This window comes from Oenanthe melanoleuca, chromosome 3, assembly GCF_029582105.1.
Source record: "Oenanthe melanoleuca isolate GR-GAL-2019-014 chromosome 3, OMel1.0, whole genome shotgun sequence".
Lineage (NCBI taxonomy): Eukaryota > Metazoa > Chordata > Aves > Passeriformes > Muscicapidae > Oenanthe > Oenanthe melanoleuca.
The window spans coordinates 66,397,984-66,413,490 of record NC_079336.1 but is presented as its reverse complement, the minus strand read 5'-3'; the positions used below and the strand labels follow the sequence as shown (position 1 = coordinate 66,413,490).

At 38.1% G+C, this 15,507-nt stretch overlaps 2 protein-coding genes across 5 annotated transcripts in view; one reads left to right on the top strand and one right to left on the bottom strand.

Moving 5' to 3' along the window:
* GPR137B (G protein-coupled receptor 137B) overlaps positions 1-8,287 on the top strand; it is a 31,012-nt gene extending 22,725 nt beyond the window's left edge. For all 3 annotated transcript variants that reach the window (XM_056487408.1, XM_056487409.1, XM_056487407.1), the window contains 4 exons: positions 1,002-1,155; positions 3,110-3,234; positions 6,019-6,143; positions 7,682-8,287. In XM_056487408.1, the coding sequence (XP_056343383.1) occupies positions 1,002-1,155; positions 3,110-3,234; positions 6,019-6,143; positions 7,682-7,793 (516 nt within the window). In that variant the 3' untranslated portion in view covers positions 7,794-8,287. The remainder of the gene's footprint in view (positions 1-1,001; positions 1,156-3,109; positions 3,235-6,018; positions 6,144-7,681) is intronic.
* A 1,988-nt stretch (positions 8,288-10,275) lies between these two features.
* Positions 10,276-15,507, bottom strand: part of ERO1B (endoplasmic reticulum oxidoreductase 1 beta) — a 29,107-nt gene continuing 23,875 nt past the window's right edge. For both annotated transcript variants that reach the window (XM_056487406.1, XM_056487405.1), the window contains 2 exons: positions 14,627-14,760; positions 10,276-13,954 (listed from right to left, as the gene is read on the bottom strand). In XM_056487406.1, coding sequence (XP_056343381.1) covers positions 13,894-13,954; positions 14,627-14,760 — 195 coding nt within the window. In that variant the 3' untranslated portion in view covers positions 10,276-13,893. The remainder of the gene's footprint in view (positions 13,955-14,626; positions 14,761-15,507) is intronic.

Here is a 15,507-nt window from a genome sequence, read left to right as displayed (position 1 = left end):
AGCAAATGACTACAAGGCAACTTACTTCTAAATGCACACAGCACTTTAATCCATATTTCCTCCTTTGGCTGTGCAAAGCACCATTCCAGAGCCAACTACAAAGAATTTACTTTGAGTTTCTTTCAAAGCCAGTCCCATTTTTGTACATCTGCCTACCTCTCTGATCGGAGGGATCACACAGATCCCTGCAGCCATGGCTCCTGGATTCCTTTCTTCCATCCTTCCTTCCTGCTACAAATCCTTTGCTGGTGTCTCAGCCCCTGACAGCGACCCTGCCCACTTGACATAGTTGTCAGGCATTTACTCCTCTCACTGGATTAGGCTCTTTCCCCTGCTTTGTCCAGTTTTCTCTCTAGGGCCTAGGAAGCGTTGTAATTTCACACTTGCAGTCCCATTCCTCCCCTTGTGCCCAAGCTGCCACTCAGACTGGCCTGCCATGGTCACTCTGCCCATAGGCTGTGCTTCCACTTTGTCTCCTCTGTGTTGACATTAGCTAAGGCAGGATGTTCTGTTCCTGTCTGTGCTGTGTTTAATGCTGACTGTTATGACCTGCTCTGTACTTGTGAAATTGGTGCAAAGCAAGCAGATGTAAAAAGATGCAAGGTTGCATCATGCTAGCCAGCATTTGATACAGGATGCTCTGTAGCTAATGCAGAGCTGAAGGCTGAATTCTGTCACTCCACCTCATACCAAATGTTGGTCTTACATGTTTTCACTGCTCTGAAAAATAGCACTTGTTCAATAAAATGTAGAAATTAGTCACAGCCCATCTTGTTAAGGGATGGAACTGCTACCATTGCCTGGAAACCACTGTGCTGGATAAAATACAGGAATATACATAGAATAGAATATATTGGCCAAAGAAGGAAAGAAAAGAAGTATTGACAGAGACATAAGTAGCATGAGCCAGAGTAGCATGACAACTCTAGAAGTCCATGTGAAGCAAATTGTTCTCAATTTCCCTTATGAATAATAATAACCTGTGCTTAAATCTCTTCCAGGGCTCATCTGTCTGTCAGGTGACAAGCATAGGAGTGACTGTTATTCTACTTTATACCTCACGAGCCTGTTACAACTTGTTCATCTTATCATTTTCCCAAACCAAGAAAGTCAACTCTTTTGATTACGATTGGTACAACGTGTCAGATCAGGCAAGTAGGAAAATATTGGCTAATGAGAAAACCTCATTCTCTATCTGATGATTGACTTGCTAAATGCTATCACAAGAGGAATAAATATATTCAAACCCTATTTATTTTTTCTTTTATTCAGTGCACTAAGATTGTTTTGCTCCAGGAATTTCTGATAATTTTGGCATATGGATAAAAACTCCAGTTCTGTGCTAAAAGAAGAAAGTAACCACAAGACAAGTTATTTTTTAAAATCAATCTTTTATTTACCTTGATTTTATTGTCAAAAGAAAGAGCATATTTTATTAAACAGACAGGTATTTTTTCCATTATGCATCATTTTCCATTAATGTATTGTACTTAGAAAAATAGTACTTTATTCCACTGAAATGCTCAGTTCTAGGATATCATAACATCTCCCACTGCCATTCAGGGCTGTGGGGTTATTTACTTTAATTCTGGCATTAGCATGATAATTTCTGTAGTTTGAGGAAAAGGCTGCTACTCTTCCCAACCTTTAATTGCAACTGACAATTTACATTGAAAACTAACAGTAATAAAAACACTAAAGGAAAATAGCAGGGGATTCTTTGTTGAATTTTAATAAATTTCAGCATCTAGCTCCTTTCTCTGCTTTGAAGAATGTATTTGGGTTCCAGTATTTTTCCAGCTCTTTCAAGGCTAGGCAAAATGGGAGGCCTGGGTCTGGATCATGAGTATCTCTTGTTTGGCCCCAAAATCCCATGTCTCCCCTGCAATCAGCCAGCAACTTCAAATCCAAAACAGCATTCCCAGCCACGCAAGGACCTTGCATTGCCAAGATGGCCAAGCAAATCTGCAGCCATTAACAACTTTCTGTTGAGCAGTAGGTAAAACTCTAATTAAGAAGTAGGTAAAAAGTAGGATAGGATTGCCCTGAGGACCTTGTTATGAGTTAGGATCTGTCAAGGGACCTCTTGTCAACCCTGCTGCCGTTCAGAGAAGAGGATTGCAGGTGTTGCCAGTGGAATTAGAGCAGGTTTAGGCAGAAGGGCATTAGGCTCTGACTTGTCTCCTGAATCAAGCATTTTACCTCTTGTTAAGCTCTGAGGATTTGCTGCTGTTCCTGCTGACCCCTTGCAGGGGACAATTCTTGCTCTGACTCCTACAGTCTGGAGTAACAGGGGCTGGTATGGCCAGACTGCTTGATCCTGTTTGCCCTCTGGAGGCAGAGGTTGCTCACAGGGAGCTCACGGGAATCGTTTAAGCCCCTGAATTACTACTACATTTTTGAACATGTATTCTGGCTTGTGACATTAGGGTTGCATGGATTTTGGGGTAAGTTATTTGAAATAGATGCAAAGGGCCTGGAACTGAGGAGTGGATACTCAATTTAGTACCAGAATCAAAAGTCACTTTTAAAATTACAGCCCAATAAATGTACTGTAGTATTGCCTCAGGTCACTGGTCAGAAACACCCTTTTCTCTTCTGTACAAAACACATGAAAGGACAGGATTTGCTCTCTGTAGCTATGGGTAGTGGTGGAGATCTAGAGAGAAGATCAGAGCTAGTGCTGCAGTAACAGCAGTGTTATTCAACCTTAGAATGTGCACCAATTTAAACAGATCCAAGCCTTTCATTTTTAAAAGCAATGCCCTTGACCATTGATTGTTCCTTTACAATTATTCGCAGCAGGAAAAGGACTGAAAAACTAGTTTCTCATTACCTGAATTTGATCACTTCATCAAGTGATTGCTTGCCAGGCTTTTAAGCTGGGAAGACCCCTGCATTAAACTGATATTTCTGAAGGAAAGGTAGCAGGAGGAGGAAAGGCAAATCATGTACCAAAAATAGCATATTGATATTTTGAATATGCCTTTAATCATTAGCCAGTTTAATCTAGCTGTACTGTATGGAATTTCTTGCATTGCCTCCTGCACCTTTAAATGAGCTGCCATCTTTATTTTTAAACTTTGCTCTTTTACTTTTCAACAGGCAGATCTGAAATGTCAGCTGGGAGATGCAGGTTATATAGTGTTTGGAGTGATCCTTTTCATCTGGGAGCTCTTGCCTACTTCCTTGGTTGTGTATTTCTTCCGTGTCCGAAACCCTACAAAAGATCTAGTAAGTGGAATTTGTTATGTCCAGGCAAATCTGAAGGGCTCAGCTGCTGAGGGATCTTTTGCTTCTTTACATTCTAACTTCTCTTTTTCAATGTTTCCTCAGCAGAATAAAAGCAACCAGAATTTCCCACTTCTTTATACTAACTCCTCTTGAAAGAACTTATCAGTTTTATCCAGAAGGAAGGCCAGGTGTTTATCAGGCAGTTTAACTTAAAAATCCAGAACTTTCTTAAGGGTAGGGACTACTTCCATTTGAGATAATACAGCACTTTATTAAGGAATCAGTGGAAAAGGAGTTTGTTATCCAAACTTGGCATCTTTCATCACATAGCAGTGAAAATGATTGTGTGCTAACGGTTCAACAGGGTTATGAAATAATAGATTGAATATTTTCCATGTCAAAGACCAGTGGCCATAATAAGCACTTGCTGACTTGCTGGCTATTTCAGAAGATCAGAGATTAGGGTGGGAGTTGTAAAGATAATTCCCTATAAGTGTCCTTAATATCTAGGTAGCTAATAGATGGACAAACATTTTTTATAGCTGTAGGCAATATCTCCAGGTTAGCTGGTTGACAGGCACACAGAAAATACCAGCCTTCACTAGCATTACTGAGGTAAAGTCTCTGTTTCTTTAGGCCAAATGAAACCAAAGCTAATATTGCTCAAAAGGGATGTGAAAGCTAAATACAGAGGAGCAAATAACAGAATAACTTTCTAGACAAGGTGATGGGTTTTATCCTCATATGCACTTTTCAGAGACAATGATAAAGCCAAAAAGGACAAGGAGGTAATACCTGACATTGCACAAAGAAACCTCCTGGATCCCAGTGTCCATGGCAAAAATATCTCAGCCTCACTCCTGCTTAGGAGTTAACCAGGACAACTGCAAAGAGAAGAAATGTTTTTAAGTATAGGCCAGAGGTCCTGCTTTTCTAAAAAGTGTCCACAAGAGATCTCATTTCATTTGAAGTGGGATTAGTAAGGCTAGACCTGGTGGCTAAGTTTGGATAGTGTAGGGGGAGATTCACAGAGAATGAAAATAAGGGAAGTGGTCTAATCACTCATTTCAAAAAGCTGATCCCATGAAGGCTTGGAACCATGTCAAACAAGAGCTCAAATGGAGTCAAACAGGCAGTATTCTCCCACAAGAGCATTGCAGTAACACTTACAACATATTTTTGCATTGTGATTTGCAGAAAGCCTTAAATCTCCACAAATACAGAGTTAAGAAGAGACACTCAGTGATACCACTTCTTTTATGGATACCTCTTTTAGGGTAAACATTATCTGTCACATGGGCAAGGTCGTATATCAGGTTTTTTTCCTCACATAGGACAAATATTTAGAGGAAGACTAGAAATAAGTAGAAATGAACAAAAATTTAAGACACTGAAGCAAGAGAAAACTGAAATTCAGTATGAGGTTGCCACAAGAGGGAGACCAAGGCTGCAGGATTTTAGGCTAATGCATTCAGTAGGCTGCTACATGGCCATAAAGCGTGGGGTTAGAATTAAAGCAAACCCTCCTTTAGTTAAAAATGTCACAACAACAAGTCTGATAAGGTAAAAATCAAAATTATTCTTTATTTTTAATAAACAGTCCTGAGAAACAGTTCTTTGGTTTCATGGTTCATTTGGGACTTCAGAAACAAAAAGTTTGAGCAGAGGCATCCTGCATTCAGCATTGCTCAAATATTAAACTCCTTTCCACAGGTGATTATAGCCTGGAATGAGCTGCCTGTTGGCTCTGGTGCTGACACAAGGTTACAGCAGCATGTGGCCCTTTGCCTTACCATACCTTTAACCAGACAAATGTTGGAAATGGGGGCATGACAGAGATGCACTTAATCTTCATTTCAATCTTTGTCAAAGGTATTTAACACATAAAATAAAGGAGGAGGTCAAACTGCTCTACTGTTTAAGGCCAGAGAGAAGATGCCATCCTGGCTTATCCACAGCACAGAGAACCCCTTTTCCCTGGGGATGGGAGCAGTGGATCAGTGGTTGAGGTTCAGCAGGTTCTTAGATGTCTCTCTGTGCTGTTTCTGGAATCAAGCTGATTTCTGGCATCTTGTATGTTTTCTGTTTTGACTCACAAGGAAATAAAATGACAGTACTTTGTAAATGAAAGTTATGCATACACTTTTCTCCCTATTTTGTCAAAGGACCTCACCTCAGGATTTGACCCTCACAGCACTATAGAGTAGATGCTGAAATTGCTTGGTGAGGGCCTAAGGGATTTTTCAGATTTGGGTTTACTAAGCAGGATGCCAAGCTTGAACATGATCAGTTCCTGTGGTAAGTGAGGTAAGGCACCAGGAAGGAATGTTAGCAATCTGGGAGGTAAAAATCAAATCTCTTTAGACATTTCATGTTTTCTTCATCTCCTTGACTCCTTCCTACTGCTCTCTTCAAGTCAGCTGGCTAAAAGCATAAATGTCCTGGATGAACAGGAATTCAGCAGAAAGGCTGAATGCAGACTGGAGGGTGGTTTCAGAAAAAAAGTCAGGTGTTAACTAAGAAATAAATAAATAATAACTAAATAATAAATAAAAAAAATTAATAAATATAAGCCCTTGAGATCAGTATCAGTATGCTGGTAGAGATGAACAGTAAATGCAAAATTATTTCTGTTGTCTTCAGCAAATGCAAAACTGCATGTTTTATTTTGGAAACCATGAGGTAAGTTGGCAGCAATGCCTTCTAGAAGTCAGGCACCAAGCAATTGACAAACAGCTATTTGATATCTGTTGCAAATACTGACTGAGGTTTCCTTCCCCTCAGGCCAATGCAGGAATGGTCCCAAGTCACGGCTTCAGTCCCAGATCTTACTTCTTTGACAACCCCCGCAGATACGACAGTGATGATGATCTAGCCTGGAATATTGCTCCACAGGGGGCACAGGGCAGGTGAGGCACAAGAGTGAGCTGCTTGCTTCCCAAAACAGACATTGGAGGAGGAGGAGGAACTCTGACACACCACAGAAGATGGATGTAAATTGTCTAGCTGCAATTGCTGCACAAATCCCAGCAGGGTGAGGGGAAGCAAAAGGGGAAGCTGAAGTGGAAAGGCAGCACTGAGTGACTGTGGGGATCCAAGGGCCCTGTAGACACTACAAAGACACAAGTGAAAATCCTTACATAATTCAAGAATTGTACCAATGTACCACTTGTTGAAAAACTCTGGTCAGAACTTCATTTCATCCTCTATTTCTTCCCAGAGTGGCTGCAGAAGTGCCATTTACTCGTTCAAGTGTGAGAGCAAGACTGCCTAGAAAAACAGCTGTCTCCCTGCTCAGGCAGAGCAGGGAAAAGCTGGACAGCACAGGCATCAGCTTCTGATGGTTGTAGCTAGAAGCCTCTCAACTTAGGCTGCCCTGTAACATGGCTAAATATCTTGAGGGTGACCTGAAATGAAGGGAGCAGCATCTTTTTTCCCACATGTTGAAAGAGTAGAAAAATCTACCAAACTGCTGAAATCCCATACAACCCAGAACTGGCACAAAAATTCTGTCTTTTCTGCACAGCTGGGAGTTTTAGGTAAAGATTCCTGTCCAGGAAGGAGCATGAAAATGGTAGCACCCAATTCAGAGAAGGAAAGACACTGACAGGATTCTATCCTGCCCTGAAAGGAGTCTCACTCATGTTATCCCTTTTCTGTTCCTCTAGCTACACTATGATATTGACAGATTAATGCAACCACTCAAAATGCCGGCTAAGTTGCCAATTGTAGTTAACATAACTCAGATCTAGTTGTTGTCACTCATTCAGGTGAGACAGTGTAGTCACTGTCTGTGAGCCCAGACCATGGCTCAGTAAAGTTGCACATTCACTATTTGCAGTTATCAGTCATCCTATTCCTGCATTAATTAGTTTTTCACATAGTAACTAAGCCCACGGAGTATGCTGGAGGTGCTTTGAGCCAGCCTGGTATCCCATCCTAGAGCCAGAGGCACCCTCTCCTCCATACTGAGCCATCAGGGAACCAGTCACACTCGTAACACATGTGCACAGCTCCCAGTGGAAGCCACATGCATTGTGTCATGCTGCTCATGGGAGAAAAGAGAGCATGTCAGAGCTGCAAGCCATGTCCTGGTCTCTGGGACACAGACACGGGAGGCTTAGATCTCTGACAGGCCCTTGCAGTGCCAGACATGGCAGGGATGAGCAGCATCACTTCTGGGATTTTCCAACACCTTCTAGAACAGCAAATCAGAAATGGGAGGGTCTATAGTAAACCAAGAGAATCAGGAAATAGATAATGAACACTTGTGCCAAAATAATTGAGAGATCAGAAAAATAAATAGCTGCCTGTACTGCTGGTTGGGGTTTTATTTTTTGCACTTCATAAGAACTACCTCTACATAATTACATTCCCCCCATTTTCTCTAACCAGGTATCTAGAGAACCAATCTGCCAGTCGCTAATTCTTCTATTTTCTTTCTAAGTTTCTCTTCAGACTACTATGACTGGAGCCATCAGAACAACAGCTTCATGGCTTACATAGGATCCCTCCAGCAAGATCCAGCACTGGACACAGACCGGCCAAGCCCTATTTAACTGCAATCAACTACAGCATTCTAGGACATTCCAAAATTAAAACAAATGTTCTGAAAAACAAAGCTTAGCAACTTTTCTTCACCTTTTGGTTTTTAGAAATTTTCCTATGCACACATAAATGAAGAACCTTGCCATGAGCTTTTCATAGTTCAAGGAGAAGTATAAGCTAATGATTTAAACTTTGAAGACTGTTCCAATTAATACCTTGTTCTAAGCCATGGTATTTTGGCTTTGAATAGAGTTGTTAGAAGGTATAATTTAATCATTTTTATGCTCATTTTAAAAGAGCAAATTTCATGAAGTGAAATGACATAATTATTTTCTAAGTATTTTTATTTTTACACTGTGTATAAAGTTAGAAATACATGATTATGATCAATATACTGTAAACACATGAATAGATTTTTCAAATGCATGACAGTTGCAATTTTTGTGCACATAAAAGCCTGTAAGAAAAAAATATCAGCCCAATTAAATACTGTCTTTTCAAGTTATTGTTATGTTCTCAGAGCACAATTTACTCTTTGGATATCACTGCTTACTTAGTGTGGTGTGATAGTTGGAGGCTAGAAGTTATCTGTACCCTGTATTCTTCTAAGAAAGTAAGAAAATGGTATCTTCTCAGCAGCTTTAGGGACAGTCTCAGAAGAGTGGAGATGGGTATCTGCTCCAACTGGAGCACTGTGAACTGCAAAACAAGTTGAAAATTTGTATGCTTGAAAAATTAAAGTTATTCAGTCATGTCCATCAATTAGATCTATGTAGATTATGTAGAAGTTTAAGTCTCACCAGGGAGAGGGATACATAGAACAGTACAGACTTGCTTATTTATTTATTAAGAACCTGGGAATTGCAGTGTGGGAATAGAACAAGAGCCAGGAGTACATAAAGCAGAAAAACCTCAGAAGTGCCTTTCTGCATAACAAGCAAACCAGAAAAGCTGTTCTTCAGCCCTGTATCTTCAGGGATAAATGTAGTGAGTTGTGGGGGGAAATGATGGATAAATACCATTTCAGGATGTGACATTGCAGAGGGTAAACCTAAAAGTAATTATTACTAATCTAAGGTAAACAGGAACCCAGACTCTACTTTAGGTACTTTTATTATGCCCAGTACTTAGCAGTGAAGAACTCTGTGTCCCCAGCATCTCTCTCCATGCCTATACGAAACAAATACTATAACTCAATCCACATTTCCCCAGGAGAAAAACATATTACTTCTAGTAATATTTACTTTTATCAAAATATACCATTTTGAGGTGCCCTACAGCATTCCCAAATGATGGATGGGGATGCTGTAGTATGCTCTCCTCATGCTCGACTTCAGAAAATACAAGTAGTTGAGAATTCTTGTGCACATTTCACAGAGAATATACAGGGTAAAAAAAAAAAAAAAAAAAAAAAAAGGGATGGGGAGTAGATCTGATTAGATCTGCTTGAAAGTCAAAGGCAGAGCAGTGCCATACTCCCACATCAAGTCTTCCACAGTGTCTTTGGGTTTTGGGGTCTTTGTAGTAAAGCCAAAGCATAAGTCTTGCCTCCAGCAGAAGTAAACTATTTGCCCTCCCAAAGCTTACACTGCCTTCTTCACCTATCTTCATTAAAGAAAAAAGCCAATTAAACTATCAGTCAGATTAAAAATAGTGCCACAGAGTTGGGAGAACTGAAATTTTATTAAACCCTTTGGAATTCTACAATCATGTTTCTACAAAACTGCCTGAAGACCCAGCGCAAAAGAAGTCTGCAGGAATTTCATTTTGTCCACAGTAGTTACAGCTGCACAGCAAAAACTTAAGAAAATTCTGCACTTAGAACAAACTGCAGCCCCATGCCACAGTATGCATGCAAAAAAGTGGAATGGCAAATGACTGTAACCAACCATAGTAATGAATTGAATATTCTAAACCACAGGAGATTTTAACAACAATGTGAGAGGTAAGATCTTAAATTTAATTTATCATCACCTGTGTAACAGGCATTTACCTAGGCTGGGATGAAATATGTCTATCAAAGTTTCAGCAAGATAATTTGTTAAAAATGCATACATGGAAGCAAAAAGAGACCCTTTCAGGGAAATAATTTCAGCATGAAATTATTGGATGAACAAACAAAAAATTTACAAAATTGATTTTATAAGCTGTTCTGAGAAAGGGACAGAAAGACTTGGTTTCTAAATAAGCCTTTTTGTCTCTTAAAACAATTGAACTTAAGCAGGGGCTAAATTTGGCCATATTCATACAGAAACATGCTGTAATTCTACAATGAATTCTTGATCTACACCACACTGCAACATAAACAGCAAGAAATATGCAGGTTTCCTTCATCTTTTGGATGAAATTTGAGTGAAAATCTGCTCATCGTTTTAGTCTTACATGACAATCACAAAAAAATTTATGTAACAGCTACCAAGTGTCATTGAAAAGTAAATGAAAAGAAAAAATGTATTTTCAAATGAAATGCCAAAAATCATATCCACAAAAAGGTGTAGCAGAAAATACTTTAATTTGCATTTTGTAGATTCAAACATAGCAAAGATTCAGAAGTGTTTAGATCCCAATAAGCAATTCCAACATTGATTTTGATTTTAATAAATATTACATTTTAATAGGATAGCTATATGGAGAAATTGTAAAGTGATGAGTTGCTGATTGCTACTTTATAAACATGAGCATCAAGATTATTTACAACATATTACAGGTCATTTCCCAGAAAAGCACAAAGCAAGGTCAGATAAAGGCAACCCAACCATCAAACACAACTCAAGAAAATGTGGCACAGTGTATTTCATGCACATACAATGACAGCACAGATCATCAGCTGAAAACTAGGAAAACACTTATTATTCCAGCTTACACAAATCTCTATATTTCATTGTTTTAAATTTATATTCTGACCTACCTCCTCAGGCACTGAAGAAGTTATTCAGCAACAGTGCCCTACTTTTTACACATGCAGTTTGCACCAAACTACACCAAGTATTTTTTCACCATTTCACACTAGTCTTCATGACTTGGGAACAATTAAGCATTTTTGTCTTTGTCTTCTCACTACCTCTGGGATTACAATCATTGTGTCATTTGTACTAGAAAAAGTACTGTTACTCTGAAATGAATGTCAGACAGTGTTGACAAGCTGATCTCCAACAGGGAGCTGGAATTTAAAATAGTTTACATGTCATGGAAGGTGTAACTAACCTTATTCTTTAGTATAAAAAAAGAGCTGAAAATTTTTAAAATTTAACATATAAAGAACTGAGTCATCCAACTCACACAGCAAAACTTCATAGGCAGCATAGTTACAGAATGTACATCAAATACAGTAAAAAAGATGGTGACAGGAAAAATGTTTCAACTAGATTTGTTACAGGAAAAATCTTATGTCTTAACTCTACAATGACAGTGAAGTAAATGCCTTCCATATTTGATCACCAAGAGATATGTACCTTCAGGTGCAACAGAACTTACACACACAATTTGCTGCTCAGTTGCATTCCTGTGTTCCCATGACACAAAGGAAAAGAAGAAAACCTTCACATCTCTTTATGTCCTTACCCAACAGTATTAACCTTGTGCCAACAAGGGCTGCAAGGACCAGGTGTCCAGGATCTGCATGCCTGAATCTCTCACCTGTCCCATAAGCAAGTGCATGGTTCTGCTTTAGTGTCTGTTGATTTTAGCCAGGCACAGGTGGAAAAAGAAAAAAAATAGCAAGTTTCACATCCCCAGGAAGGAGGTGGAAGCAATTCACTTTCCCCACACAGCGAGGGGGAAAAAGGAAGAATCATTTCTGAGACTTAGGTCCTTCCTGGGGCAGCACAGCCATACAGTTTTGTTTTTTATTTTAACTAGAAAATCCTGCCTAAAGCTTTAGGCACTATAATATATAGCAATACAGATAAATCCCAGTTGTACAGCATTCCTCACACAAGTGAGCCTACAGTTCTAGCCCTTGCAGGTCTATCCAAAAGGCAAAGATTAACAGCCAGTTAAAAATTACACTCAATATACACAATAATAGAAGATTTGGATACTCAGTGTGTAACTCATCTACCAAACACAGCTGTTCACATCTGAGCTACTTACCTAGATTCCCACTTCAATTTAATAGAGACAAACTCTAAGGGTGCAAATACAGAGCTTGGAAGAGGCCAGATGAATCCACCTAGAAACTTCCTGCTCTTCTGCTTATCTAGAAAAAGAAAGCCTGTGATGACTTGCTCAGACACAGGGGCCCAAATGTCAGAGAGTCTACTAGGAACAAACTGGCATCAGCTTCCCTTAACACCATGTCCAATTACCTATAAGATTAAACAAACTTCCACTGGGATACCAGTTCACTGCCAATTTGTGCAACTATCACCAAAACTTCGTAAGGGTGGTTTGGATTTTTTTTGTTTGGTTTTTTACTTCCCTTTCTATTTTTTTTAGGTTTTTAGGTTTTTTTTAAGTTTCATTTAGCATATCCCACTTTGACACAAAGGGGTTAATTTTCTTAAGCAACAGTATTTTTTATAAAAGCCAGGTGTCAGCAGAATAGTCTATTTCATTTCCAGTCAGGTAGAAATTTGAGGCTAGTCTGGAAACAAAGGACAGAGCATATTCCTTCCTTCAGAGAATTTCAGTGGTAAAGGAACACATTATAGAAGCCAATACAGTTACAATCAATTATATAAATAGGTCACTCAGTATCTAATAGGGTGAAAAATTTTTAAGAGCACTTAATTTTGTGAAGACTTGTTTTTAAAAACAAGAGATGTATCTACACTGCACCAGCACTTCCTACATTCATAACACCTAACTTCATTTTTAAACATGCTGGTTTAAAAGAAATTATTACTTCATTTTGAATTTAAACCAATATTTGGTTTCTACTAATGGTAATGCTGTTTCTGAATTCTGTTTTGACACTGGTAAGTTACCACTAACATTGTGGACAATGATACATGAATAATTTCTTATTTTATGAAAGTAATGTTATTAACATACCCGTTTTTTTATGTTGAGTATCATTTTAAAGAAGATACAGTGAGGGTTTGCATAGATAGAGTATGTGGCATTAAATGTCAGTATGATTATGAATTTTAAAAAGCATCTTTTTTAAAAGTGACTACAAAAGCAAGTTATTTTTACAGTGACCTTTTAACATAGCACTCAAACATAACTCAGAGAGAGCAAATTTATTTCCATGGCTCAAAGACCAAAGTGTGCTATTTTAACATTTAAGACACTAAAAAGCCAACTTTTGGAAACTGTAATTGTGATTACAATCTAGAAAATAATATGGAGTAAACAGAAATTTGATTGACTGAGGTTTTTCAGCTAGCAGCACTCCACTAACCACCTCCCCCTGTCCTGACCCCTGCCTCCAAGTAAATGCAGGTAAGGGGCTGCAGAAAAGTCACTTTCAACTCTGCTGCATCAGAGACAAGGTAGTAATTAAAAAAAAAAAAAATATAAATGCTGAAAAGCACAAGACAAGGGCAAAAAATGTTGGTATCACCATGATGCAAAGAAGCCCAGCACGAAAAATTTTCTGCTCAGTAAATTTGCTATTTTTAAGTAAGTTTCATTATTATAGTAAGAAGCTAAAACTCATCAAGAGCCTTATTTCCTGTTTGTGGTTTTTTTGTTGTTATTTTTTTCTTTGTTTTTTTAGAGGATTCCCCCCCATCTTCCTTTTGACAGTCAGAACTAACATACCAAATCCTCACTATCCACTGAAACTCAGTAAATGGGGAGACACAAGAAGTGACTCCCCTCTTTCCAGAGAGGCCAAGTCAGGGTGGAGGTACATATGTTTTCATATAAAACAGTCTCAGAAAAAGGAAATAAGAAAATTTATGAAGTTTCAGTACAATAGAACTGTAAGCAGAAAACTTAAAAAATAAACAGATCAGCATAATTTACATATTTAAAAACTATATATTTCATTCATAAATATATTTTCTAATTAATAACCATTCCTAGTTTAAACATAAATATTCAAGTTGGGATTTGATTTTACTTTTTATCAGTTCATGTTGAGTCCTGTAAGGATCAGTTCCTTCTGCTCAATGCAGTCATGTAAATGATCTTCACTAACAGATTGTGCAAAGACCTTCATTACCTAGTTTGTTGTAATAAAACTTTAAAATTCTGCAACTCTTTTATACTCGTGGAAAGCCTGTAAAACAAAAACCATCATAATGTTACCAAGTCAGCAAAAGAGAAGTACAAATTGTCACACTCATTTTCCTTTAGATTTTTTCTCACAATTCTGTTCCAAAGATTAACACACTTAAGATACACTTTCTCTCAGAAGGTCTACTATCTGACACTCCATTTTACATTTACATAATATATGACAGGGATTAAAGTTTATATATATGTTTAATTGTCTCAGCTTCATCAAACATTTAAAAAACCCTAACTGCAGGTAGTAAAGTTTATTACATTCTTTTATCAGATTGTTTAAATAGATTGTTTAAACAGGAACAGATTGTTACATTCAAGATTTGAAGAACTAACATGGTGAGGAAAGCATGCTCTATGTACACTTCTTTTAAAGTTGTTAAAAGGTTTCATCACTTGAAGGGAAGATATTTTAAAAAATTAATCAAATTTAAGAGACAAATTTCATATTGTAGAATGTAGATTGACGAGACTTGAGACAGAATGAAGACTCAGGCTAATAATCCACATGCTCAGTTTGAAGGCATTAAATGTATCAGTATCACTGATAGTAATTCAGCCTTTAAAAACCTACAGCTACATATACAATACTATCTTTCCACAGAAACTGAGTACTGACACTGAAGTTTTATATTTTTCTACTATTAAAATTATAACATTTTACCTTCCAAAGGCATTTACAAGAGCAACTATTTCTTGCCGTGTGAGCTGAAAACCTTTTGATGGGCTGTTCTCAGGAAGGCTCTGTATTTCTTTCTCAGAAAACAAGATCTTCAGAGCAGTTCCTAACCCTTGAGTCTATAAGAAAAGTTCAATGTTTTAACATCAGTAAGATCATTCCTTCAAAAACTCGTAAAACCATAAAAAAAAGCTAAAAGCACACTAATGTAGGCAAACTTTAGTACCAATTCTTATATACTGACCCTCAACCCAAATAACTGTACAAAAACCATGGAACTAATGCAAATGCATGACATCAAGGACATATGCAGGACATATCAGGTTCAGTCACTTATTTAAGAATATTTGTTTCCTCAAGTATATTTGCTCTTCATCCTTGTCTTTTTAATATCTTCTTTTCCCATCTCTTTTCTCCTCGGTCAAGCATATGAAAACATGTCCATTACAACACTTCCAGCTCCCTCCTGCCTCTTACCTTACTCCTGCACAAGCACATCTTCCCTTTTCCTCTCCTGTTCTCCTTTGAAGTCAAACTAACTTTTTTAATGACGTATCACAACACATGTGCTTTTTCCACCTTCAATCCCAGTGGCAAACCATGCAGTTTCAATTTCAACCCCCATTTTCTATGCAGGAATAGAACAGAAGTAGTTTTTCTTATTTTCACTTTTAGTTGGGCTACATAAGCAACCACTGGATTTTGACAAAAAGTGGTTGAAGCTGGCTGCAAGAGAACTTTATAGGTCAGGAAATCTGGCCTTCTTTAGTTCTTAGCAAGGAAGAAAAACAACAATAGATCAGAAGCATTAACTAGGACAGGATAAGCAGAATTCCTGAAATTCAGCAGAGACCACCAAATTTTTG